The 27853-nt window shown below is 39.0% G+C and overlaps 1 protein-coding gene across 4 annotated transcripts; it reads left to right on the top strand.

Annotated features, from left to right (window-relative positions):
* Window positions 1-1294: 1294 nt before the first annotated feature.
* Window positions 1295-23983, top strand: METTL21EP. 4 transcript variants are annotated; one of them, XM_015275041.4, is made up of 6 exons: window positions 1295-1371; window positions 2693-2770; window positions 3054-3167; window positions 15341-15498; window positions 19705-19822; window positions 20750-23983. In XM_015275041.4, the coding sequence occupies exons 3-6, from the start codon at window positions 3098-3100 to the stop codon at window positions 21172-21174; spliced, it is 771 nt and encodes a 256-aa protein (XP_015130527.2). In that variant the 5' UTR covers window positions 1295-1371; window positions 2693-2770; window positions 3054-3097; the 3' UTR covers window positions 21175-23983. The 4 variants fall into 4 exon arrangements, with proteins under 4 accessions (XP_015130527.2, XP_004938613.2, XP_001232407.3 ...); XM_004938556.5 differs by having other exon boundaries at window positions 3051-3167; XM_001232406.6 differs by lacking the exon at window positions 2693-2770.
* The last annotated feature ends 3870 nt before the right edge of the window (window positions 23984-27853 follow it).

Below are 27853 nucleotides of genomic sequence, written 5' to 3'. Positions count from 1 at the left end.
AGATCCACTGGTTGCAGCACTCTTGTCAGGTTATTTTGTGAGTTAAATAATTTGTTAGATCCAGACTTCTTTTTCTCCTCACCTCTCTCTCTGATTATAGAACTTATTTTTAGCTCCTGTGGGTTAAGATGGAAAAACAGTGATTGCTGCCAATCACTCACATGTTCTTACATTACATTTTAGTCCTTTTTGCTTTTTGATCTCTCCGTTATTATTTCTTTGTAATTTCTCACCCTTTCGTTGCCTGAAAGTCAAAGTCCATGCAGCTAAGTTTTGAAACATCGGCCTTTCCTGAAAGGATGGAGGGTTGAGGTGAACTGGGTAGGATTTGGCCCTTCTACCTGCGAAGAGTCTAATACATAATGGGCGGTGTTTGCTGGGTGAAAAAATATCCCTTTTGATAGTACTTTAGTAAAAATTGTCATATTATAAGTGTATTCTCAGTCTGGACAGCCAGTTTACAGCTTTATTTTGCAGATCACTTTTGAGTGTTGCTGTTTTAACTTTAAAGGGTAGATCAGGCCTTGGTTTGTTTAATAGCTTCTAGATGTAGAAGTATGGTAAAATACATCTTTGATTTCTGTGAGGCTTGTTCAGTATTCTTGTACAATGAATTATTATTCTGTGTCACCTAGAAACACCAGCTGAGGTTGGAATCCAATTTGGCTGAAAGGTGCTAAAGTAATTTCTATCCTGAATAGGTTGTATTCTAAATGAAGAGAAGTCTTAAAGTTATCTCCACTTGTTCCAATGGCAGTAAGTGGTTGCAATTTGTTGGGCAAATCTACACCTTGCATGTATGAAAAGAGGAGTGATGCATGTGTATTTATGTACATTGACAGCTGTCTGAATTGAATACTCCAAGAGGTTTTGTACGTTGCTGCAGTTCTGCATTCTTTTATGCGTATGTGTTTGCATATGCACAAAATGCACTCCTTCTGTTTTGTAAATTGGCCCTTTGTGCTTGGAAGAAGCCTTTGCCTGTGAGGAACTACTTTTTGCTCTTCAGTTACTTTTTAGTGACTATGAGAGGTTACTAAAACCATTCTACTGTCTTGTTTACTGCCAAAACTGTCTGGAAGTTGGTTACTTTTTCTCTTGGAGCTCCCCTGACTAGGTACCTACTGCTGTTAGGAGATCTTCTGTTCCCTTACATAAGAGAGCCATGGTGCCTTGTGCCTACTTTGGGTTCCTGCTGCAGCTGTCAGGATTTATTACTGCTGCTGGTGTGGGGATGTTGGCAACATGTAACGCACACTTCAGAACTTATCTCTCAGGAACTGCCTGGAAGCTCACTGCAAAGCAGGCAATTTGGCAAACAAGGGTTTTTGTTTGAGTGCTGTCACTGGGGAGATACAAGCAGAGATTCAGGTAATGTTAACTGTTAACTGTGGTCAGTGTGACCTGCTGTGTGTTTTACTCTAATTATTTTCTATCATTTGCCTTTGACTACATAAGTCAGTAACTGAACTGTTCTGCACCTGTGTGTTTTTAGCTGCTGGTAGTACTAATGAATTAATATGCTGAAGTCAGATGGGTTGTGTAGTTCTCTGTAACTTAAAGGGTATTTTTAGGAGGGGAAAAGAGTCCACAGAACTAAAATAAATAAATAAATCAAATTTTCCTTTAAGGGTGATTGATCTTACAGTGCAGCATTGCTTGTAGTTCAGGATACTGAAGGACTGGTAAATTAACCCCTTACTTCCATCTTCTAGTAGGAAGAAAAGTTGTCTTTTTTATACTTCTGAAGTAGATGATAAGCTGATGAATGTCTGTAATGCTGCTTCACATCCCACTAGTTTCTAATGCTCCTTGACGTTCTGAATATAGACTCAATGATTTCCAGTTCTACTCAGTCTACCTTCTCTGTTTCCCACATAGTGTAGTTACTATTGCAAAGTTCATATAGTAATATATGAATTATATTATATATTATGAATTATACGAATTACATTATATTATATATAATAATAATGCAATAGCAGTATTTTTGTTTAAAGTGCTACAATACTGTGTAAAAGCCAGCTAACATACTTTTCACCTTGAAATAGGTTAATGGCTGCTGGCACTGCTGTGATAAGGTTTAACCCCTCTGCCTTTTGTAGGCTAACGTCAACAGCGTATCATGTATCCTCTCTAACAAGACAGGGTTGTTCTGTGCTATTCACTTTCATCCTATGTCTGGAGAGATAAGTCTGGCTGAGGCTTTGCATTGTTTATTTGCATTTGTTTATTTGTATCCCTCCTGGGTCTTTTGGTATCTGTGCGCTATTAATTATACGGTCCCTGCAATCATTCCTGCAAAAAACAAAACAAAACAAAACAAACAAACAACAGTCAAACTTCCACGCTAGATTTTAAGACCATTAAAAATTATTAGAGCACTGATTATTTTTTTTTCCCCACTAAACTCGGTGCTTTTCTGATAATAAAACACCAAGAATTTGAGAACATCGGTTGTCTGTTTTTCTGCAGATGCTGAACATTGCATTGTTCTTTTTATATCACACTGTGTTGCAGCTTCTTGTTTAAATTTTGCCCTGTCATGCTTTCCCTATTACATCTTTCTGTGTATGTTCTGTATTTGTACACTTGCACATATATGTTCTGTTTTGTGTGTTGTTAATAGCTCCTCCTTCCTACTTATTCTTGCGTACCACTTTTACTAACTGGTTATTTCCTTCCCTTCCAGGCTAGATCAAACTACATGAGCTGGTGCCATTTTTCTTTTCCTTCAGACATTTGTTGCTACCTTCCCATTCAAATAATTGTAAGCTTTCTAATCTTGATTTGAACTGATTCTAATTTTTAACCATTCATAAAACAGTTTTAAGCATTTATCAAAGCATTCCTTTTTTTTTTTTTCTTCCCCCAATATACATTTTCCCCTCTTTGAGAGTAGAACAGCTAAACTTGCTTCTACGTCTGGCTCTTAAATGCTCTCATATTCCTATCTGTATATCTTAATACAAGTAACTTATAGCATAACAAATGTAAACTTTGTGTGTGTGTTGGGAAAGAGGATGTAAAGCAATTTTATTCATTTTTAGCAGGTAGGCAGGCTTGTGCTTATCTGTCCGTGGTCTTCTGGCTTAGTATGGATTTGACATCATCACAACATAATCGTCTGCATAATGAACAGAAAAGAAAATCAGAAAGACAAGCAGGTAAAGTATTTATTATTCCACCGTTTTTTCTCGTTATGCTAAGGAATTTAGTTAAGTAGAAGGAACAAGGCACCTTGCTGACAGTGAGCTATCTTACTTATTTCTCCTGAAGAATTGTGTTTATGGCCCTTGTACAGAAAATGCAATAGATAGCGCTGTTGTAATATTCTAGCTATGTAGTGAATATCTGCTATGCCAGCATTCTTTGGTATGGTGATTTCCTACCAGTGTCTGGCAACTTGCCCCAGCTATTTGCCTGTGACTAGTTCCAGGGAATGAAGCTGTGGCTATGATCAAGCTATTCAGAATAAGTTTGTTTCTGGAGTGACAGGCAGGATCAGTTATTACAAGCCCAGTTTCTGTCTAGATAGCCTCACAGCTGATCTTAACAGGGACTGTTAGCAGTTTTTTTGGTTTTTTGTTTGTTTGTTTTTTTCCCTAAGTAGATCTTAAGCTGCTCATTTTCAAGATCCTGAAACATCACGAGTAGAAGAGATTTGATTGAACTGAGATGCAATTTAAAGCAAAAATACCCCCAAAGCATTAGTGTTGCCAGAACAACTACTTCACATACACATTGCTTTTAAATTTCTTGTATTAAGTCTGAAAAGGCTGGCGAGGGCAAAGAGGCGAGAGGGGAATCCCTTTCTCCCAGAAGGTTTCTGTTGCTGTTTGGAGGGCTTTTTGTTTCCCTTTTTCTAAGTCTTCTGAAGGACTAAGAAAATTAAGCACCCAAAATAACGATCTTCTCTAGAAAGCTGATATCACACAAGAAAGTGGCTGATAGAGTTTGGTGTAGATTGCAGATACAAAGTCCCTGTTTTGCATGCCCTAATCTGGAGAATTTCTTTAATACATTTCCTTTTCCTATTGTGTAATCCTGACTTGAACTAAAAGCTCAAGCTGATCCTATGTGTGATGACGCATGATTGGGGTAAGAAATATTTAGAAGTATTAATATTAAAGACCAAGCCATTGAAGACTGAAATATTGATAACTCTTATTACTTTGTACACAAGAAGGTTGAGTTCCAGTTGCACAGGTATTGCTATACTTCTGCAAGTTTGGCTTTCTAATACTGATACTTTCTTTGTGCAGGATTTAGGGCAAGGAGCAGTGAGTCTGCATGTAATTACTTAAGGTTTTGAATTTTTAAAATAAATTGAGTTCTGGGACATCAGATTGATTTATGCAAAATTAGTTGGTAGCACAGAATCTTTAAATCAAATACAAAAATGTATTCCCTTTAGCCAACAAACTATTGATAGCAATAGCAGGTTGCTTACTTCTCCTTCTAGCAACACTTGTTTAAGAGGATGAAGAGACACCAATGGAAAATGGCGCATCTTCACAGTTTCAGAGTTTAATCCAACAGCAGGCTTTAGCATTCAAGTTCCATTCCAGATTCTGGAGGGAAATGTGTTGAACCTACTGCATGGAGAATTACTGCTTCAGTCCCCTCAGCCTATACCTTCCTTGACCTCATCCTTTTCTTCTGCCATATTCTCCATTCTCATTTCATTCACATTGCCCATCCAGTCTCAACCTCTGTTTCTTAGGATTCTTGCTCTGGTTCAGCATCTGAGCTCTTTTTATTTGCTGTTCCGCCACCCTGTTCTCCTTTTATTCATTGCCATTCCCTCACAAGGTTCTGTTATCTCGACTGGCTTCTTACAAGTTCTCTAGATTAGAACACCTTATCATAGCTCATGGTTACCTTTACTACCAGTTCCAATTTACAGGTAGATCCTCACCTGGTCTGATCTTTCCTGGTCCCTTTATTCAATCAGTTCTCCAGCACACCTGCATCATTAATGTCTCTTTTCTTTCCTCTCATGACTTCTCTTTCTCACTAGCTTTTACTCTCCTTTGCTAAACTTTTTCTGAGATCAGACTATACCATCGCTGCCTTTGTTTCTTAGGACCTGAAATTACTTTGCAAGATTTATATTTACATTCACTCCAAAATAATTTTATCTCTGACACAAAAGGAGAAGAGCAAGTTTGCAACTTGTCCTTGACACTTCGTGTCACTTAACTTGGCCGTGGCCCAGTTTTTAATCCATAAATATCTGAGAAAATGCTGACCTGATAACCTTCACATATCTTCCAGAGCTTTATTACAGTCATGCTCCTTCGCTTCCCCTGCTCAACAGATGCCCTCATTGATGGTGATTCCTGTCATCATTTCAAGTCTGGGTGAAGTCCAGAAAGATGCCTTAAATGGGACCTGATTGGAATTGAGGCAAGTGAGAAGCAGCCTAACCCTGTAACTTAGAAGTTAAGAAGTTAAGCTGGGATGAGGGAGTGACTTAGTGTCTTATTTCCATTTCCTGGGTTACTTCTAAGGACACTTCTTACCTTCATCTTCTCCTTTTGCTGCAGACCCTTTTCCCCTGACTTCAAAGACTTTTCTATAAAATAGGAAAAAACATCCTGGGACCAGACCATGGAGCCCAAGCCTTACTATTCACGACTGAGTGTCCAGTTTCTAGCTTGGCTTTTCCTTGCTTGTTGTTCTTCTGGACACAAATTTTGCAATCCTTATTTCCATATGGCCCATCTTCAATGGTGGGGGAGAGGAGGGGATCCACTTAATTCTGTAGAGTTGACAAATGTGTGCAAGGAGTGAGTTTGACTTTTTCTAAAGAAGGCCCAGAACTCAACTTCTCTGCTCTCTGAGCACTTAAAATGCTAAAAGATTATTTATAGTGGGCTTTGCAATTAGCAGCGCTGTTTAAAAAGTCAACCTACTTATAGTACATTTAAGTGACTCATTTACCACCACCTGCCTTCCCTTCTCTCATCTTTGACCTGGGCAGGCTGGAAAGTTATGTAGAGAGGACCCTTATGAAGGCAAGTGTAAAATCCTACACCTGGGGAGGAATAACTGCATACATCAGTACAGGTACTGATGGAGAGGAGCTCTGTAGAGAAGGGCCTAGGTGTTCAGGTGGGCAACAAGTTGGCCATGAGCCAGCAGTGTGCCTTTGTGGCCAAGAAGATCAGTGGTATCCTGGATTGCATTACAAAGAGTGTGGCCAGCAGGTCAAGGGAGGTGATCCTCCTGCTCTGCTCTGCCCTGGTGAGGCCACATCTGGAGTACTGTGTCCAGTTCTGGGCTTCTCAGTTCAAGAAAGACAGGGAACTTCTGAACAAGGGGCAACAGGCACAAACTGGAGCACTGTCAAGGACCAGATGGGAACAGATGCAGAAAGTTCCATATGAGCATGAGGAAAAGCTTCTTTGAGGCTTACAGAACACTAAAAAAAGCTGCCCAGAGGGTCTGTGTAATCTCTGGAGATATTCAAGACTCACCTGGAAGCTTTCCTATGCAACCTACTGCAGGGAACCTGCTTTAGCAGTGGGGTTGGACTTGATCATCCCCAGAGGTCTCTTCTAACCCCTTCAGTTCTGTGATTCTGTGATTTTTTTCCCCTTAGTTTGAGTTATGTTTCTATCTTAAAAAACAGAACAAAAAACAACCCCCCAAACAAACAACGATTAAAAAAAAAAAAAAAAGACCCAGAAACAAAAAGACTTTCTTCCATTAATTGTTATCTCAGAAATAATTTTAAAAAATATAAAAGCAGTACGTTTGGAAGTCATGCCGTTAGTTAACAATATTCTTTGGCTTTGCTGCAGGTTCAGCCCAAAATATCAGAACTCAAATTTTATTCCTCATAGGTGGCATAGCTACACTGCAACAATCAAGGAACTATTTCTCTGCGACCTCACAAAAAGCTCAAATCATGGATTGATCTAGTTGGATAACTTTCAGGTCCTTTCTTCAAAGAAATGTTCTAGAAACTCAAGAATATTGATGGGGAGAATTGGCAGACACTATGTTGGAGGTCCTTCTATTGCACTGGTCATGGTACATAGATTCTTCGGGCATGCTGTTAGAAGGAAATAGGAACTTCTGATGACACAAAGCCTTTTTGACCAGGCAAAATAAGAGATGTGGAAGATGATGGTAGACAGTAGTGTCTAAGTTACTCATCCAGATTACTCCTATCTATCAGAAAATTTTCAGTCACCCTTTTATAATGTATGGTAGAACACGTAGCGTAGAAAATAGCCTATTTTTGCAGTCAAAAGGAAATCATTTAGTTATAATTAGCAATTATATAGATGCTGAGCATAGGCCTTCAGATATTTTCAATGATAGACAAACATGGTTATGTAATAAGTAGTGGGTACATTTGAATTCATTATGTGTTCATGAGATAGTCTGACCACAGTACTTCTATTTTCAGCTTTCTAATGGTTTTAGATGACCTATGACTTGTATGAGGCTGCAGTAACAGTGACATGAGTTTCATGTTGAGAATGCACCTCTAAAACCTGGATAAATCCACTACTTGAGAGCATAGCCCTCTCCTGTTCTCATCGCCTTGCACTTTGTACTAAGGGCATTTTGTCTCTTGGCTGAGATTAGGCTGCTCGTGGGTAGCAGTTTTGTATTTCTATATTTCCAAGTATGAAGTTTCAAGCATTATATTACACCAATGCAACATATCAGATTAATCTATATAATATACCTTGTCCTTGCCATCACTTCAGCAGGTTGAGCTTGGAGTGAATGATCATCACGACCTTCATAGGTAGGCAGGAAGACAGAAAAAATTAACTAGGTAGTTTAGATAAGTGAATTTTCTTGATTGGTATTTTGATTTATGTTTTTTTTAAAAGGAGCAGGTTACATTTGACTTCTGGAAGGTCAAGGGAATGGTTACGTTTCCCTCCTGTTCCTTTCCTTTTAGGGTCCTTAGGCTGCAGTGGATTAGAATGAAATAGAAATAGATGGATGGAAATGAAATAGTGAAGTGATGTCACCTGGAATTTGGGGACTGTTCTGTGGTTCAAGACTGAGTATGTTTCCATGGAGCTATCTGTAATGTTTACAAGACCAGTGACTGCAAGACATCAGTAGCTCAGTAAAAATGTTGAGGCTTCAGAGTCCCTTAGAAGTACAAGCTGATGTAGATCTGGGGTGAAGTTCTTCTGGGCCCTTAGAAACACCCAGATGAATTCACAGGGCTACATTTTGAGATTTCCCATCAGTATAGTGATGCAACTTTTATCCAGTAAGTTTTTACAGTTAAAGAACTAGTTGCAAATCTACTTCCTTACAGATCTTTCTGTGGGTTTCTTCTTGGCATTGGTATACATGGATATAGATAGCTATTACATCTTCAATATCTATCTCATATAGTTGTAAAAATGTTTCTAAGTACAGATCAAAATGGTAAGTCTTCTGTGATTCTTTACTGTGAGGGTTACAGAGCACTGGAAAAAGCTGCCCACAGAGGTTGTGGAGTCTCCTTTTATGGAGATATTCAGAACTTGCCTGGAGACTTTGCTTTGTAACCTACTGTAGGGAACCTGCTTTAGAAAGGGGTATGGACTAGATGATCTCTAGAGGTCTCTGCCACCCTCTGTGTATGTCTTATAACTAAACTCTTCAGGTGAGAGCATATTGCTTCTGAAGAAGAGAGAATGTGTTTACTGTAGGGCTGAACTTTGTCAGGTCAAGTTCATGCTGAAGGCTTGGATTTCATTCTTTTTGCCAATTGGAGAAAATCCATGAATGCAGGAGAGACACAGAAGATGGCTGGGTCTTATTTCTTTTGCATGCTCCCTTATCACCTTGTTCGGTGACACCATTTGACCTTAGGAAATTAAATAGAGTTAGCCCAGCACTTGAAAGAGACTGATCTATGATTCTGCCCCCCCCCCCTCCAATAGATCACTGAGTGAAACTACATTCTTATGGATTAATGCTGTCTTAATCATAGAATCATAGAATTTCTCAGATTGGAAAAGACCTTAAAGATCATCAAGTCCAACCGCAAATGCATTAACGAAGTACTTGAAGGATGTTTTGTTACTCAATGTGCTATTTGTGGGTGAGTCAGAACATGGAGATATTGACTACAAGTATATTCTTGTATATATTATAGATTCCTAGATCTATATTATAGATTCCATGTGCAGGGATTGTTTTATTCCTTTATCTTAGTCACATTCTAATTCAGTTATCTGGATAATGTTATCAATATATTTTATTTTTAATTCACAACCCTTGCTTTTGCCACTTTTCCTGCATTTTAAGTGCTGTTTAACAGTGCTTGTTCTTTATCAGTTCAGTGAAAAATACATTAATGTAGGAAGTATCACTAGGCGTATGTTCAGAGATTTAACATATGCTAATTATGATGGATGGACAGTACCCAAGTAGATTTTAAGGTTATTGATTCCTGGTGGAGCTGTGTACTATCCAAGTACAATTTTTATGTAACTCCTGATGTAAACAGAACAAAAGATCATTGTAGAATGTTTCAGAACATACTATTCAACTTCTTCCTAGCAAAAAAGTCCACACAGGTCATGTTAGCCTAAGGCCTATTCTTGTAATTTGCTTTATTGTTAAAGATGCTGTAATTGGTAGCCTGTTTCATTCTAACCTAATCTACATATTATCTTGCTCTGCCTTCCCCTCTTCACTTTTCTAGCTCTGTCTCAGCAGCACTCAGGTCCTTCTCTTTCTTAAGGTTTTGTTCTTGTATAAAACATTTTGTTTGATGTTTAAGCAAAAACCTCTAGTTCTCTATATGAGATTCTGCAGCTTGTCATAGAATCATAGAATCACTCAGGTTGGAAAAGACCTTAAAGATCATCACGTCCAACCACAACCTAACCATACTGCCCCTACACTCTAACAATCCTCCGCTAACTCATGTCCCTGAGCACCACATCCAAACGGTTTTTAAACACATCCAGGGATGGTGACTCAACCACCTCCCTGGGGAGCCTCTTCCAGTGCTTAACAACCTTTTCTGCAAAGAAGTGTTTCCTGATATCCAACTTAAACTTACTCTGGCACAACTTGAGGCTATTTCCCCTCATCCTGTCACCTGTCACCAGTGAGAAGAGACCAACTCCGCTCTGCTGTAAGCACCTTCAAGATACTGGAAGAGAGCAATAATATCTCCCCTCAGCCTCTTTTTCCTCACACTAAACAGCCCCAGTTCCTTCAGTCTCTCTTTGTAGGGCATATTCTCCAAGCCCTTCACAAGCCTTGTTGCCCTTCTTTGGACCTGCTCCAGCACCTCAATGTATTTTCTGTACTGAGGTGCCCAAAACTGAACACAGTGCTCCAGGTGAGGCATCACCAGTGCAGAATACAGGGGCAGGATGACTTCCCTAGTCCTGCTCACCACACCATTCCTGATACAAGCCAGGATGCCATTGGCCTTCTTGTCCACCTGGGCACACTGCTGGCTCATATTCAGCTGACTGTCCATCAGTACACCAAGGTCCTTTTCTGTTAGGCAGCTTTCCAGCCACTCCTCCCCAAGCCTGTATGATTGCCTGGGGTTGTTGTGACCAAAATGCAGGACCCAACACTTGACCCTATTGAAACTCATACAATTTACCATGGCCCATCGGTCCAGTCTATCCAGGTCCCACTGTAGTGCCTTTCTTCCCTCGGGCAGATCAACACTCCCTCCCAACTTGGTGCCATCTGCAAACTTACTGAGGGTGCACTCAATCCCCTCATCAAGATAATTAATAAAGATGTTAAATAGAAGTGGCCCCAGTACCAAGCCCTAGGGGACACTGCTTGTGACTGGCCACCAACTGGTTTTAACTCCACCGACCACAACTCCTTGGGCTTGGCCATCCAGCCTCTCATACGTTTCTGTAATCAGCTTGCCACTAACTTCAGAACACCAGTCTTCTACATGATTTATTCTCTCTCTTATCTCTCTTGGGAAAACTTGGAAAACTGTGTTACTATGTGTGTGTTTTTTTTTTTTTAATAATAATAATAATTGTAATTGTTTTGCCTGTGAGAGTGATGTTTTCATTGCTTTCTTAATTATGTCTTCGGTATAGTGCAAAGTTGTGCCAACATACAAGACTGAAAATCAAAGGAATTAGAAGAGTATGCTCCAACAACATTAGGTTTTTATAATAAATGAAACTTTACCTGGCATCACAGTAACACAGAATATCCTGATATGGAAGAGACCCACAAGGATCACTCACTGAATCCAACTCAAGTCTCCACACAGGACCTCCCCAAAATTCAAACCCTCTGTCTGAGAGCATTGTCCAAATGCAGCTCAGTGCTCTGACCATTGCCCTGGGGAATCTGTTCCAGTGCCCAGCAGCCCTCTGGAGAAGAATTTTTATTTCACAGGACTCTCCAAATCATTAACCTGTTAGACAGAAAATCTTATGAAACTTACCTAAATTTGAATTCTATTTCGGGAAGGATTTATGACATCTATAGACAGGAATTTCTTTGTGATCAAGAGCAATCGAACAATTCAAGGCCAGAGGAGAACTGTTTTATTAACAAAAATTATCTCAGTCTCTATATGCTAACTGAATAGGGTCAAACTATCCTTTCTTGATGTAAATATGTTCTAGTACCTGAAATTCCAGTAGTTTCTGTGTTTGCATGCAAATGCAAAGAGATGAATAAACTGTACATACATCTCCATGTATGTAATATCTATGTATATAGATATACTTCTATGTCTCTCCAAAACATGAAGGAAGAGAAAGTGCAAGCCCACTTCACCAAATTCAGGAAAATGAAGAAGGGAGGAACCAGTTCTAGCAGGCCTTTATACTCTGATGGTTTGTTGTGGGTGCTTGAGTATTGCTGGAAATACTCAATATGAAATTCCATTCTTACAAGAACTGAGTCAGGTCAGTGAAGCCTCCTCTTCCCTTGTCTGACCCTCTATTACTCATGGGTATTGCTATCTTTAAATATCATTAAAATTCTTTCATTGAGTTGTAGATCAACATTGCAACTTGAATGAGGACTAACACGGAGATAAACACTTACAGGAGAATAACTTCCTATCAGCTTTTTACGTCTGGTATCAATAAACTAGACTTTGATCAAAGCATAACTAGCAGAACTTTATCACTGTTTGCAGGTATTTGAAGACTTTATTTCACTTGGATTTTGCTTACACATAACAATATTCTTCTTGCATTACAGATTTTCTACTTGTTTGTTATTTCTCTGTTCTGACTGCTCTGAAGACTGTTGCAGAAAAAAAATAATTTTTGCTTTATTTTTGTATTTGTATGTATCTCAGTCACACACGGAGTTTAGGTATTCTGAACAATATAAAGCAGAAAATAGAAGAGTGCTTCTTGGATTTTAAGGGGAGATTTATGTGGAAGTAAGCATGTCTGGCTAAAGGTTTGTGGTCTTTATTTTGTCATTAGTTTCTCGGTCCTGATTAGATTTCTCACTGAGGTGAATTTTGAAGCCTGTCTTCCACAGACATATGGTGAAACAAACGTCTGGTGAAACAAACAAACAAAGAGAAGATTTTAAGTGTTAAGTCAGCTTCTCCAGGTATCCCACCTTTGGGATTACCGAAGGAATAAGAGGGCCAGTGATTTAAAGTGGTATTATTAACTAGTAGATTTGGATCTCTTCTTTCAGAAGTGTGAACAATTTATCCTAGGCAGGGAGCAGTGGCCTACAAACTTTAATAGTGTAGGTACAACACAAGCCTTGAGTAGAAAGATTACTGACAATATAAAAAATAAGGGGGAAATGTTTATTGAACACTAGAGGGGTATCTGTAATACCTCTGAAGTTTTATAGATCTTTTGGCTGAAGCTTTGTAAGTTAAGACTATATAAGTTAGGACTTTTCATCAAAATTGGATCCAAAGCAGATATCAAAAGAAGAAGAAGAAAAGAAAAATGGCTGTAATTGAGAAGTAATAGAAAGAATAGCTTTTTATTTCGACAGCTAGTGCTGATCACAGAATGAGATCAGACTGTTATAAGTGGTCCGAGAAGATTAAAAGCAGTCTAGATCTAGTATACTTAGACACAGGATGATAAATTAAATACACTTTACAATATCTGTAATAAGAAAAACTCATATTATTTTCTCATAAGAAAAAATTACTTTGGCCCCAAAGCAGCATTTCTATCACACTTAACTCCTGTTAGAATTTCCTGCTTGTGGGCTCAATGACATATGTGCCTTCTCTCACCTTTACAACTCCTGCAAGCCTCTAATGTTATGTGCTGACTGTACACTACTACATAGCATCTGATGTTTTAAAATATCATAATTTTAAAGTTAAGATTATTCTATTTATGTTGCTTTAAAAAAAAATTATACTATTTAACTTTCTTTCCAGTGGTATATACATTATTTTATTTTTAATTTAGCTGTGTCATAGAATCATAAAATCACAGAATGGCTGGGGTTGGAATGGACCTCAAGGATTATCAAGCTCCAAGCCCCCTGCTGCAGTCAGGGCTGCCAACCTCCATATCTAATACTAGACCAGCCTGCCCAGGGCCCTATCCAACCTGGCCTTGAACACCTCTAGGGACGGGGCATCCACAACCTCTCTGGGCAGCCTGTGCCAGCACCTTATCACTCTCATAGTAAAGAATTTCCCCCTGATATCCAACCTAAATCTTCCCTCCTTCAACTTAAAACCATTTCACCTTGCCCTGCTATTATCTACCCTAGTAAAGAGTTGACTCCATTCCTTTTTGTAGGCTCCCTTTAGGTACTGGAGGACTGCAATGAGGTCAGCCGACAGCCTTCTCTTCTCCAGGCTGAGCAAACCCAGCTCCTTCAGCCTGTCTTCATAGGGGAGGAGCCCTCTGATCATCTTTGTTGCCCTCCTCTGCACCCTCTCCAACAGCTCCCTGTCTTTCTTGTACTGAGGGCCCCAGACCTGGACACAGTACTCCAGATGGGGACTCACGAGGGCAGAGCAGGGAGGAACAATCATCTCCTTGTCCGTGCTGGCCACCCCTCTTCTGATGGAGCTCAGGATACCATTTGCTTTCCGAGCTGCAAGGGCACACTGCTGGCTCATGACTAGTATTTTTTTTTTCAATCAATTCATGGGACACCATCCTTTTTATTATTTTATTTTTTGTTTAAAGTTCCAGGAAAGAAGAGAAGGTTGTCTCTCTTGATAGGTTATGGCAATAAAAATACCAGTGCATATGGAAGAGCAGTGATTTGAGGGGGAAGAAAATGTAGACTCTTCTATAGTGCCAACAGCTGCTGTTTTCTTTATATAGATTTACTGAAGGATGGTAGACCAGTGTATTCATTTCTAATGACCATTGGGCCTGCAGTTTCTGTGCTGTGTGTCATTCTGTGTCATCTCAATGTTTCTGTCTGTGATTTGGATGGCAACTGCAGGCCTGATAGAAGAATTCTGCTTTGGAAAAGATGGTAACCCAGTTACCACAACTTTAACATGCTTTCTAGGAGGCATAGCTTGTAAACATGTTCTGCTTTAGCTAATTTGCCAAGAGATCATGTCTAGCTGTGAAAACAAATCTACCATGCAAACTCAGAATGATTCTTGATTTTGCAAAGAAAATGCTCTGGGAAGCTTCATTTACATGTTATCTGCACCACTGCGGTGCAGCTTTGTGTGATGATTGCAAAAAGGACACTGGCTTGGTATTCAGCTAAAAATGAATGAATCCTCTCTTGTAGAAGGATTGCCCTGGATTATGTTAGCTATCATAAATGTCCTTCACATAGCAGCAAGGATGGCATTCAGGATATCAAGCCAGCTGGAAAGAATCCCTTTTACAAGGCTCTGTTGGGGTGGGTGGATAAGCTTTCTTGACAACAGTAGTGCTTTCTCTTCTGTCTGTCATAATTTGTGTTGCTAGGATCTGTTTCACAAGTTTTGTCACAGACTTATATATAATATTGTGATTCCTTGTATTTACTATAACATGGGGAAAGTGAACAGTAAAAGGACATGGAAAATAATAAAAAGTCCAGGCACAAAAGACCATGAGAATAAATACAAGAGCAGCTGGTCTTGAAGTGAAAAAAAATTGTCTGTTGGTTTGATGAACTGAAAATTAATATATGATAACATTCCACTTTTTCTAAACGTCATTTTTTCAGTAAAGCGGGAAAAAATGACTTTATATAGTCATAAACTGAAAACTATTAGAATTCAGACTTCCCATATGTCATGCTAACCATTAATGGAAAAATGCATTTTAGTTCACAAACATAATTTCAGTTCCTGCTTCAAATCAGCATTTCAGTATAAATTGGTGATTTCATTGTCAGCCCTCTCAGCTTATTTGACCTTTTATATTTTTATTTCCAGGGGAAAAAGAAGATGAACAAATAGTTACTGAAATCATGAGAAGACGTTTTTTTCCTGATGTTATAACTTATAAGGCCTGGGAAGGCTTTCACTTTGCTGGCCATGAGATAAGGATTACAGAAGCCACTGATTGTTATGGGGCAGTCGTCTGGCCATCGGTACAATACTTACATAATATTGTTAGTTTTAGTTTTAGAGTCCTTTAACACATTTAGTTTGTTTTTTAGTGATAAATATTTTTTATTGTGTGTTGTAAAACTAAGGATAAGATTCTATGCTTTCTCTATTCTACAGTTCCCAAACCTGAATTTAGCCTGGTTTTCCTATGGCTTCCTGGTTCTCAAAGCTTAAATGGCATGCAGGTCACTCCAAAGATATTGCCTCTTATTTCCATGCAATCCACAACAGATACAAAGAGCACAATGGCACTGTTTAATAGAGCACATTCTCAGCTAAAAACACTTTTTCAACATAGTCACCACTGTTAGCTATGCATTTTTGCCAGTGATGAACAAGAGCCTGCATGATGAGCTCATAAAAGTATGCAGCAGCAGAGGTGACCCACTGTTTCACAACTGCCATGACGATGTCGTTGTTAGGAAAATGTTGCCCATGCAGTCCATCTTTTATCAGCACAAACAAATAGAAGTCAGAAGGTGCCAAATCCAGAACTATATGGTGGGCATGGTAAGACAGACCATCCAAGATTGGCAGTGTGCTCCGCAGTCTTCAAACTGGTATGGGACCTGCTGTTATTGTGTTGCAAGAGAAAGGCTGCCTTGTCTGATGTAAATCTGGAAGTTTGAACCTTCAGCTTAGTGTCGTGATGTGGCAGTCAGATTTGATGGTTTTTCTGGGTTCCAGGAAATCCAAAAAGATCACCACTTATGCCAAAAGACTGCATATCACTTTATCTGCTGAGGGCTACATCCTGAACCTTTTTGTTTGGTGGAGAATTCATATGTCACCACTCTGTGAACTGCTGTTTAACTTTGGCTCGTAATGATAACACCACATCTTGTCACTGCTAATGATGTGATCCAGAAAACTGTCACCTTCAGCCTCATATTATTTCAGTAGGTCTTGACAAAGTTGCATATGGTGCTCTTTCTGTTCATGTGTGAGCATTTGTGGGAACCACCTGGCATAAACTTCGTGATATTTCAACGTTGCTACCATTTCCAACATACTGAAGCCGATATACAGCTCTTTACACAGTTCTTTGGTTATAATCTGCCTGATTTGCGTGGATAGAATGATTGAGACACTCTATTCTGTGGTGTGGCAGCTGTGCATGGCTGTCTGGAATTTGGCTTAGAATCATAGAATCACTAAGGTTGGAAAAGACCCACAGGATCACCCAGTCCAACCATTCGCCCTTCACCAATGGTTCCCGCTAAACCATGTCCCTCAACACAACATCCAAACGCTCTTTGAACACCACCAGGCTCGGTGACTCCACCACCTCTCTGGGCAGCCCATTCCAGTGCCTGATCACCCTTTCAGAGAAGTAGTATTTCCTAATGTCCAGCCTGAATCTTCCCTGGTGCAGCTTGAAGCCATTCCCTCTAGTCCTATCACTAGTCACCCGAGAGAAGAGGCTGACCCCCAGCTCACTACAACCTCCCTTCAGGTAGTTATAGAGAGCAATAAGGTCTCCCCTGAGCCTCCTCTTCTCCAGACTGAATAATCCCAGCTCCTTCAGCCGCGCTTGTCTTTCATGTTTTTGTTGCCACTGTTGCAACACACTACCTACCACCTCACTGTGCTCACATCCACTGGTTGGTCGCTATAAATGTTCAGAAAGCATCAATGAATGTCAATGGGTGCAATTTTTTGTTCATGGAGGAATTCAACTCATCATTGCTTCATATGCACTTCCATGTCAGGGGTCATTTTGGCAGACTGTCCCTCTGCTGCCATCTGTCACACAGCAACAAAATGTAACAGAGTATTGGTGAAAGGTTCAACCTCTACTGCCATACCACCAAAATTCACCTGTGATGTCCTGGGCAAACATAATAAAACAGAAGGCATTACTTTTGGAGCAGCCATCATATTTGTTTGTGCCCTGTCACACAGCATGTATGATGTGGTGCCTTCTCCTCTCTTGTCAAAACTTTTTGGTCCTACTGGCCAATTAGAAGCAAATTTTAAAGGAAATGTGTGTCTTGTATGAGAATTACATTACTGTACATGTTATAAATAAATGACCCTAGAGAAAGCAGGTTCAGAAAGAGCTCATAAGGTGTTGACACTCATAGAAGCTACTTAAGCTACTCATGAGAAAAAATTAGCTTCTACATATGCAGTCATGGGAAACGATTCACACAGAACTTCCAGTTTCTTAAAAAGCAAGAAATCTGTGTGGAAGTAAGTGAATCCATGTTCTCAGGAACCATCATTCATGGCTCTTGATATCATAGAATCACAGAATGGTTTGGATTGAAAGGAAATATAAGAATTATCAATGTATCCACCATACAAAGAACCTTCTCCAATGCTTTGAGTTTGTGCATTGCAGCTAATGGACTGTTTTGAAATAATTAAGAATGAAAAAACCCTGCTGCAGATGGACAGGTGCCATGATGAACCACTGACACTTGCATTGCTTGAAGAATATCTCTAAAACAGATGGATCTCCAAGAGCTCCTGTAGGATCAAGAGGACTAAAAGCCAAGAGGCTCCATTGTTGTCCCACTAGTACCAGCTTCCTAAGATGTTCTGTTTTTAAGAAGTATGACCATAATTCAGCTGAGGAGGGATAGAGTATCCAAAAGTGTTTGGATGCCAAACACTTTTCCTTAGCAGAACTGGAAAAGTTGCTTGCACTATCTCTCTTAGTGAATCCTCAGTGAATGTGTTCAAGGCAAGTTTGGCTGGCTGTTAATTATCCTCACAAATCAAGGACTACACTGAAATGCACATTTTTTTCTATGAAGGTTTAGTCAATTTTTCTGTGGAAGGAAGGAAACCCCCACTGTGCCTCTATATTCTCCCTTCTGTTCCAACCTGCAATATTTGAAATCTTCTGAAAAATGTCAGTCACATTTGTCAAGAATGCAGAAAATTTAAGAGAAGTTAAACTTCTGCATGGAAAGGAAGCTGAGTTTCAAAGGTTCCCTAATTTAAGTCACAGAAATTATGATCCTGCCAGCTGGTTTCAACAGCAGAACATGGCAAGACACCAAGGAAAGAAATGATGGGGAGGAATGGAGCTAAAAAGAAATCTTGATAGGAATTGTTTTAGAAAGTCAGTCCAACATCACACGCAGTCTTAAAGAACCTGGCTTTTATTAATATAGTGTTCACAAACTTTCTAAATTTTGTTGATTAAGATATCTGTATGTTCATATAAAAGACCACGTTCTTTTTGCTCTGATTTAAGAGATTGAAAGCAAAAACATTGACTTTCTATTGCTTACTAAGTCAACAGTCCTCCTGCTCCATTCCTTCTATATTTTAATCTATTAAAGTAAAAACCAAGAGTATAATTTTGCAGTGCCAAACTGAATCTCTACTAATTATTTTTCCAAATGGTAATTTGTACTGCAAAATAATATGCAACCAATACATGTATTTGTCAATGTAGACTATATAATTTTCTAAATGTGGGAAGTAATACAGGAGACAGGCTGGAAACTGTCTTTGCCAGAGGAGTAAAAATAGCCATTTGCATTTCTACAGTGATCCGAAGAACACTGGCCAGTGTGAGATAGGACAGAAAAGCTGGAGAAGTCTTTTAGTCGCAGTTTATGATTGTATATATAAGTAGTCAATTGTAGAGGGTTATGTGATTTTGTGTACTAAAATGGTTTTTATGCTTAACAAGGTATGGACATTAAAACTAGAAAGAAACTGAACTGAAAGTAAAGAGATAAATTTATTGGCCCTTTTTGAATCGTTATGCTTATTAATCCTTGTTTTAAGTAAGTAACTATTGGAAAAGACTAGCAAGAATTGTGGATTTTCTCTTACATGCAGTCCATACATCAAGATGTCTTTGTGACAGACGTGTTTTAACTCAACCAGAAGTAAGTGTAGGAATTGCTGACTGGAATTTTACAGCTCATGTTATGCAGCGTGACAGATTAGATAATTGCAGTCATTCCTCCTGGCTGTAACACTTTGCAAGCCCATATCGAAGCATGTGGCGGCATTCGTTTTGTCAGCCCATAGAGCTCAAAGATAGTGAGTCATGATCCTTTCAGGACAGTGTTTGAATGGATATTGCTCATTTAAACAGACATGAAATTATAAAACATTTTTTTTTTTTTGCATTCTTATAAAGGACAATTTGTATTTAGTGAAGGTTTTTATTCCATTTATTTGTTCAGTATATTCACGGATTTCCCCTTTTGCAGGCTCTCGTTCTGTGTTATTTTTTGGAAACCAATTCTAAACAGTACAATTTGGTCGACAAAAATGTGATTGAAATTGGAGCTGGAACTGGATTGGTCTCCATAGTAGCCAGTTTACTGGGTGAGTACATACCACTGCTCTTATACTCTTGGAAACGTCTCTCAGATGAATATAGGAAAACCAAGGAAGTACCTTAGTACTTCTAAAACACAGTTATTTGACATTTTCTAGGAGAAAGAAGAAGCAAATTCCAGCAGGGTTTCTTGGAAACTTGCACTGTTTTTTTTTTTTTTTTTTTTTTCCCCCGCTCTAAAACTGTAAATGCAAAGGTGTAGATGCAATAAAGAAGGCCCCTGTGGATGTTGTTACCGTTAGCAGTGTTAAACAGGGGACCAACAAAAAGAAATTAGTGTCTGACAGGATGTCAGTGGCAATAGAGTCAAGTCAGACGTAGGCATAACCAACACATCATCTTCCATTGATCAAATACCTCTTGGATACCAGGTCACTTGAGTTCAGCCTTTTCTTTCAGCAACTGATCCTTGAGTTTTCTGCTACAGAAACTTGTGTTTTCTCTCATGGCAGCCTGCTCTTTCTCAAGAGTAATTCAAATCAGTAACTCCTGTATTTTAACAGAATTTTAGCTTTTGGCAGTCTGAGAAAGCTTCTTGATATGTTAAAAGGAAAGAACCTGAGGCAACGCCTAAATCTAGTGTTGATTTTCTGCAGTTAGTAACTGTTACTATTCAATTCCAAATCTCTCACTGTACTTCCATTCAAAATGACATCAAGACAGGGTATTTGATTTATCCCCACCCAAGCCCAGCTACCTTTAGATTGCAGACTGTGCAGCAGAACTGCTGGGAACCAAATATTTATTTTAAGTACAATGAGTAATAACTATTGGGAGAAATAACAGTGTTTTATTCCCCTAGAGAGAAAATTTGCTAAAATCAGTTCCTTGTGCAGTGGCTTTTGCAAGTGGGCTTTTACTCAGAAATACTTGAAATATATTGAAAGATTGCTTCTGTTTTCTTCCTGTCACAGGTGCACTTGTGACTGCCACTGATTTGCCAGAACTGCTGGGAAACCTTCAGCACAATGTTCTCCAAAATACAAAACTGAAATGCAAGCACCAGCCCTGTGTCAAGGAGTTGTCCTGGGGAATTGATCTGGAAAAAAAATTTCCCAGAGCTTCATGTCACTTTGACTACATTATGGCTGCTGACGTGGTTTACCACCATCCCTTCCTGGATGAGCTCCTACTAACTTTTGACCACTTGTGCAAGAATGACACTGTTATTATGTGGGCTATGAAGTTTAGGCTGGACAAGGAGAACCAATTTGTGGACAGATTTCAGACACTCTTTGACCTAGAGGTGATTTCTAATTTCCCTAGTTTGAACATAACCCTGTATAAGGCAATGAGGAAAGGCAGGATGAAAGTCAGACCTTCCAAATTGCCTATCTGAAAAAAGAGATATATGGGGGTGATTGTCTTAGATGCTTTGTAGCTAGTTCTCTCTTTAATATTTTCTACATAAGTAGTTGTCTGCATCTGTATGAATGACATTTTTGAAGCAAGTTAGAACAAAACATTGGTTTTCCAGTGCATCCCTACAGAATTCCTAAATTCAATTTGCTGAAAGTTTTATATGTAGAAGAAATGTATTTCTGATGTTTTCTTGACTTTTATGTGCTAAATTGAGAAAACTGATAACTTACACAATTCTCAGTATTATTTTTATGGGCTGTGCAATGAATATTTCCATTGGCTTTCAAATGCAGTTTTAAACAGTGTCTTATGAGATCAACCAATCTTTCGAAGATTTACTACAGTCTTATATTTTGTACTTAATAGGTGTGATGTTAAATCTGTCTTTCCTCATTCCCACCATAGTGTGCAAATCCTTCCTTCAAATGGCCTTTACATGATGTTAACTGAAAGGAAAAATGGGACATACAGTATCATAATAAAGGGAGAGAGACTATTAGTTAATCCTTGATTTAATGATTATGCTTTCATAGAATCATAGAATGGTTCGGGTTGGAAGGTACCCAACTAGGTATCATCTAGTTCCAACCCCACTGCTGTAGGCACGGACACCTCCCTCCAGATCAGGTTGCTCAAAGCCCCATCCAGCCTGGCCTTGGATGACTCTAGAGTGAGGGGGTGGGGGCATCCACAACCTCTCTGGGCAACCTGTTCCAGTGTCTCACCACCCACACAGTAACAAATTTCTTCCTAATATCTAGTTTAAATCTATCCCCTTCCAGTTTAAAACCATTTCTTTCCCTTCCACTTTTTATTTAGATTCAAGGATTCTTCAACAGACAGCTACAAATGTGAGGCAACAGAGAGTTAAATATTTTGTTACTTGAACAAAGGTCTGGAATAAGAATAGTACATCACATCCACAGGTCCCAATTGCAAAGGCCTTATCTTTTTGGATATCTGCCCCTTCAGAAATAGACTGGTATGTGCACCTCAGGGAACAATGGAAAAACAACAGTGGCATCAGGATAAGTGTTTTGCAGTGACAGCTGGTGGTGGCTGGAGGTAGAAAATGAAACCTGCTTGTGACAGTGTGGTTGAGACATGAACAGACTAGAGTTTTTGCAAGGGCAAACGGAGCATTTTTCTCCTAGCCTCTCCTAGCTAATGTGTGTTCCCAATTTTAGTGATCAGATTAACGTACTTAAACAGAATTTTTTCCTTTGTTCCTACTCCCAGCATAAAATTTAGTTTTCTGAGATAAAACTTTCCACCATTAAACATGAAGTGGTGTGGACAGAAGCTGCTAAGATTTTCCACTGGGATTTGGGGACCTCAAAGCTGAAAGGAAGTAGTGGGAGGGTAGATGAGGATTTGGCAGGAGGTATCTGGATGTAGAAGGAGGATTGTGGAAAAGGTAGCTGTAGGGAGAAGGTGAGATGAAGAAAGAGAAGAGATTGCAACAGTGACTCTAACTTCAAAACGTTGGATACACCAACTGAAAGGGGACATCCTCTAATAGCAATTACTTGCAACCATCCAATCCACTGCAACTGAAACTAAAATCCTTTCATCCCAAAGAGCATCTCTGTTTACAAATATTTCACAGATAAATGGATTGGCACTGAGTAACGAGCAAGACGGCTCTGCGTGCACCAAAATCCTCCAGTGAAAATACCCTGTGAACTACAAAGCAATGCAGGCTAAGGACGAAAAGAGAGAGTCCAGCAAAGTAGTAAAGTGGGATCAATTTTAATACCAACGAGCCCTTCTATTTTGTCTGAGGCTGTCCCCCACTGAGCTCCTGCTGGAGTCAACAGGAGCTGTGTTTGTAGAGCAGATTCAGAATTGGGCTCTTTAGGCCTAACAGCATGGTAATGTTTAGTGTAATCTAACACTGCTCCCCTTTCTCACAAGTCTGTCTAGCAACACTGTGTGAAGCTTCCTGGGAAAGCTTCAGAGCCTGGCTGCTCTATTGTACGAAGGCCTTTTGTCCTCTGTTATGATAGGCAGGTTATTAGCCATGACCAACGGGTGGTGGAGGTTATATGTGGCATTTGCCTGTGGAGTTTATTTCTGTTCTTTGAGAACAGATCTCTTAGCTGACTGTCAGATATTGCAGTTTCCTAAAGTTGGTTATAGTTTTAGTAAGCACTTACCCTTTGGTCTAAAACTTCAAACAAAACTCAAGTTGTTATGCAGTGCACCATGTTGCGAATGCACATGGCATTTGCATCTGTAGTTAAAACTGTGGATGAAAGAATTCCACCTATATGAATGCTAGAGAGACTGAGTAGGCTTACAGGCTTTTACAGTATATTATGGAATGTTATGGTAATGGTATTAATTGAAGATATAAGTCATGTACTACATAGGTCCAGTCAATTCCTTGGTTTTTCATATTCTCATATACCAGTAACTTATGAACAATACCAAAAAAAAAAGCATAAGCAGCTTGACAGCATTTTCTAGGTTTTCCATAAATGTTTTGCTAACTTCACAATTTTCATATGCTAGTATTTATTATTACCATTATTATTATTATTATTATCTGTGTATATATTAAAAATTAAAGAAATTTATTTTGCTGTTAATTATGTAATGTTTCCGTCAAAGTCTTTTATAAGTCATACTTTTTGCTTCTAAACATTCACATAGCAAAAAATTTCAGCATTGTATTGTTTCTATACGACCATACAGGGTTTTTGTTTCTGTCTTGTTGAACTGTGATGTTGCAGCTCTGGGTGATTGGGTTGCATTTTCATTATTAAATTCACTGATTTGGGCTTCTGCCTCTTATAACAGCTGTAAGAAAAAGCTATAGCAATTGAACATTTAGAATAATCATCCAAGTGACAGTATAGATTGTCTGAGCAAATCTCATTTTCATTTAGAAGCAGTAAGAGAGGCCCAGACTATGAAATACAATGGCCAGGAAATATTCAAATAACTACCCCTGGCATAAATGGCAGTTGATTAATGAACACCTTATATTAGTTATTGCACAATCACTTGTCAGTATTAGATGAGCAACAAAGACTATAGCTGCCATGGGTGTCTTTAATGGTGATTGATATTGAAGATTTATTGAGTGTGTTGATAGATGTGACAATCACCTGAAAAAATACTTCATTTTATAAGCAAAGAAGAGAGGATCCTGAAAACAGGATGGGTCTAGAAACCCACTGAACCCTTCAAATTTTGGAGAACTGAAAGGTATGGGATACTTTTCTGTTCATAGTTTCTGATACTACACTGGTAACTATGAGGTGATTTGAAATAAATTCAGTGAGAAAAGAAGATAGTGGCTGTTGAGATGTCATTGCTCCATTGATGTACTTCAGAAATCGATATGTTCATGCTTATAATAGCTCTGTGACGTAAGGGAAATATGGTGACACAGTTGTAGAGCAAAGAGGGAACTGAGCTAAATGTCAAGTGATATAACCATAGTCACAGTAAGGAGTACAGTAAAAAGTTCTTTCACAGTAAAAGCAATATTTCCTGTGTTTGTTTTCTTGATAGAATTTTCTCACATGAAGACAGAATTTAAACTAAATTCATTATTTCCTAAAAAAGGCCCCATGCGTCTCTGTAAATAAATAAGAAAAACACAGTGAGTGTAAGCACTCAGATTTCATGTAGTTATTCCAACTAACAATATAATACATAGAATGCAGCGGCTACAGCGAAATTCTGGAATCATCCAGGTAGGAAGCCACCTTGTTGTTTGCAGACATACGCACCTAGAAATGTCTTCCAGGTGGGTTCATTGCAGTCTTTCCAGGGAATGAGATAAAGACTGGGCTGCAGTCTTAATGTTTTTATCCCACTATGTGCCTTCCTCACTCTTCTCAGACTCTTCAAACCCCATTCCGGGTTCACTGTCTCATACAGATTTAGAATATAACCCTTTGTTCTCTCTTCCTGTCCTTTAAGATCTATCAAAGCATTGCATTTATGCTGTTTATCTGGGAGAAAAGGCTCTAAAATATCTTTTTCTATCTCTGGGGAAGAATATTAGTTGGAAACTGAGAGACAAGTAAATCAAGGCATGAGATCCCAGAGACTTTTTATTGCTACCCAGACATAAGGTTTGGATGCTCTGAAATCCTGAGCTCTCATGTCCCAGGAGGTCTGTAATTACAGGACTTTTCTACAGAACATTACTCACTTACTATTACAGATGATTAACCTCTACTGTTAGATTATTGCATTATTGGATTATCCAGATTATACATGATCAGATTGTTATTATTAGCTATAGGTCATCTGTCCTCTATGTTATTGACTCACATTCCTTTCAGGCCTGAAGACAGTTCATGAAATCAGAAGAGGCTGTTGCTCTCATGATGCCTGTGATTATTACACCCCTGTGTGAGGCAATGACTGCTTCTCTCGGAGGTGCTCAGCCTTGGCAGCAGAGTAAAAGGATCATTAGATATTGGCTGTGTTCCTGCTAGAAGTTCATCAAATTATAGTAGCATTAGAAGTGCATGGATACTCAGGGCAACGGAATGGATTTTTTTGACAGTGGATGAGAACATTTTTATTAGGAACACATGGTTTCTCATGATTTATTCTACTTATCTATCAAAATAAAAATGTTAGCAATATTCTCCAAGTGGGGAACAATTGTGAGCAATCACAGAAGGTGCCCCTGATGCCCTGAAAGTGAAATCCCCATAGGCTCTGCAGTCATGCTGCTGTTAAAAGTAAGAAAATCGCACGTCTCCCTTCCAGTTTATTGAACTTTGAACAGCACTGCTTTGATTTACAATGTGAGAACACAGATAGAGGTAGATGGTAAATCCGATTTAGAAGATCACAGCAACTGTAATCTGACAGAGCACTTTCTTGCCTATTGCTGCCTGATACGGATGGCTTCAAACTATTTCAAAGTGCACACCGTCAAGGCAGTCTGCTCCCTTCCAGACTGGAGCACTTCATCAAAGAAAGGAAACTTCTGGGAAGCATTTTAGTCTGAATTAAGATGAAAAGGCTTCCAGGTTCACCCAAATCACTTGGAGTCTGGGTGATGATAGTGAATGCCTGAGGAGCCCTGTATGCAGTGCTGTAACACAGGTGGCTGAAAAACTTCAGACACATTGGATAGAGAACTTTTACTTTTGAAATCTGGTTTTCCTTGCAGCACAATAGGTAAATAAATAATTTCAAAGTACACTCTCTCTAACTGAGATATTCTATAGAAGCGGTGTTTTGTACTGCAAGATAGGTTTGTCAGATGATTCCTAGATAATTCTAGTTAGGAAAATGCAGTGGGAAGGAATCTGTTGAACAAGTTGTGCAAAAGACTGCAGAGATAAGAAATCACATAGAAATTATTGCTAAGCCATGTAAAATAGCACAACAGTATTCACTACTTGTTTTCAGACTACTCCCCAGTTTTCAGTAAACTCCCAGCAGGTAGTCTTTGTAACAGCCATAAGCTACAGAATAATACAGGCAGGAGAAAGGTCATATAAGAAAAACTGTTTGATACAGCATGCGAAGAGAAATCTGCCTTTTAATAAGTATGAAAGAATCCCCATTTGTAATCTCAACATTGCTTGTATGGAAAAGGTATAGGCTATCCACGGTGTCACTATGACTTAGTCATGGAAAACAAAAATATCTTTGTTGTGCATGTGGCATTGTCCATTTTCCTCCATTTCAAAATAGTTTGATGTGAAATGTATACGCACAAATGTTTGAATGTTTGAAACCTGATTTAGATTTGGCAGCTAATGCTCCTGGTATCAACACAGTTCTGTTTTTTTTCTTAGCATGCAGACAATTGTTTTGACTACTAAACAGTGTTTGTCAGTCTTTCACTGCATAGCATATAGGCTTTGCATGTTTGTCAACTGCTGATTAACTAGTATCACATGCAGTGTTACAAGCTCCATAAATGCAGCCAACACCTTCAGTACGCATATTTTCTCCTACTGTGATAGTCAAATTTCTTTGCTGGATACTTCATGTCTTCCAAAGCAAAGTGTGAAGCTAACCACTCCTTTTTCATGAAGAGATTCATTGAATTTTCACATAAAGAAGGCTTGTGTTGCACAGAAAACTTCCACTCAGCGTCTGTATCTCCAGTCATTCTTATTTCATTCCAGCTGACCTGATTCCTTGGCCATCATTTTCCTTTATGCTTCCTAATGTTTGTCTTCCTCAAACTACAAAGTTCCCACAGAGACTCAAACGGGTGTGTTGCCTGAGCAACAAGTAATCTGAATCAAATCAAACACTTCAACATATCGTGAGCTGTGAACATCATCTTCTCACCTCGTTCCTGACAACAGAAACCTCTATGATACATTTTTTCAAAGCGCAAATGTCTATGTTTTCCTTTTCCTGAAAGTTATTTATCATAGACAAAAACTACAGTTGGTGTAGTATCTCAAGATTGCACAGCACTATTTATTTGTGCCTCTGCTGAACCCCAAACCTTCTTTCCCATTGTCTTTTTACAGGGATTATTCTTCTGAGAGTTCTCTCCAACAAGAGGGCAATGTGTCCCTTGGTGTGCAAAAAACCTCATGCAATCTTGTCTCAGTATTTGGACTTCATGTCACTCTTCTGCTGTTCCTGGCTATCTAGGCAGACAGTGGTAGATGCCCCTTTCTCTTCAGACAGAAAGTTAGTTCCAG

This window comes from Gallus gallus, chromosome 1 (assembly GCF_016699485.2).
Source record: "Gallus gallus isolate bGalGal1 chromosome 1, bGalGal1.mat.broiler.GRCg7b, whole genome shotgun sequence".
In the NCBI taxonomy this organism is placed as follows: domain Eukaryota; kingdom Metazoa; phylum Chordata; class Aves; order Galliformes; family Phasianidae; genus Gallus; species Gallus gallus.
This window is presented reverse-complemented; position numbering and strand designations above follow the sequence as displayed.

What these genes read in the sequence shown, in the direction of transcription:
- METTL21EP (XM_001232406.6), top strand. Translation starts at nt 3,098, where the DNA reads ATGGATTTGACATCATCACAACATAATCGTCTGCATAATGAACAGAAA. An exon ending in GGGCAGTCGTCTGGCCATCG is followed by an intron (nt 15,499 to 19,704) that starts GTACAATACTTA and finishes CCCCTTTTGCAG; the next exon opens with GCTCTCGTTCTGTGTTATTT. An exon ending in CATAGTAGCCAGTTTACTGG is followed by an intron (nt 19,823 to 20,749) that starts GTGAGTACATAC and finishes TTCCTGTCACAG; the next exon opens with GTGCACTTGTGACTGCCACT.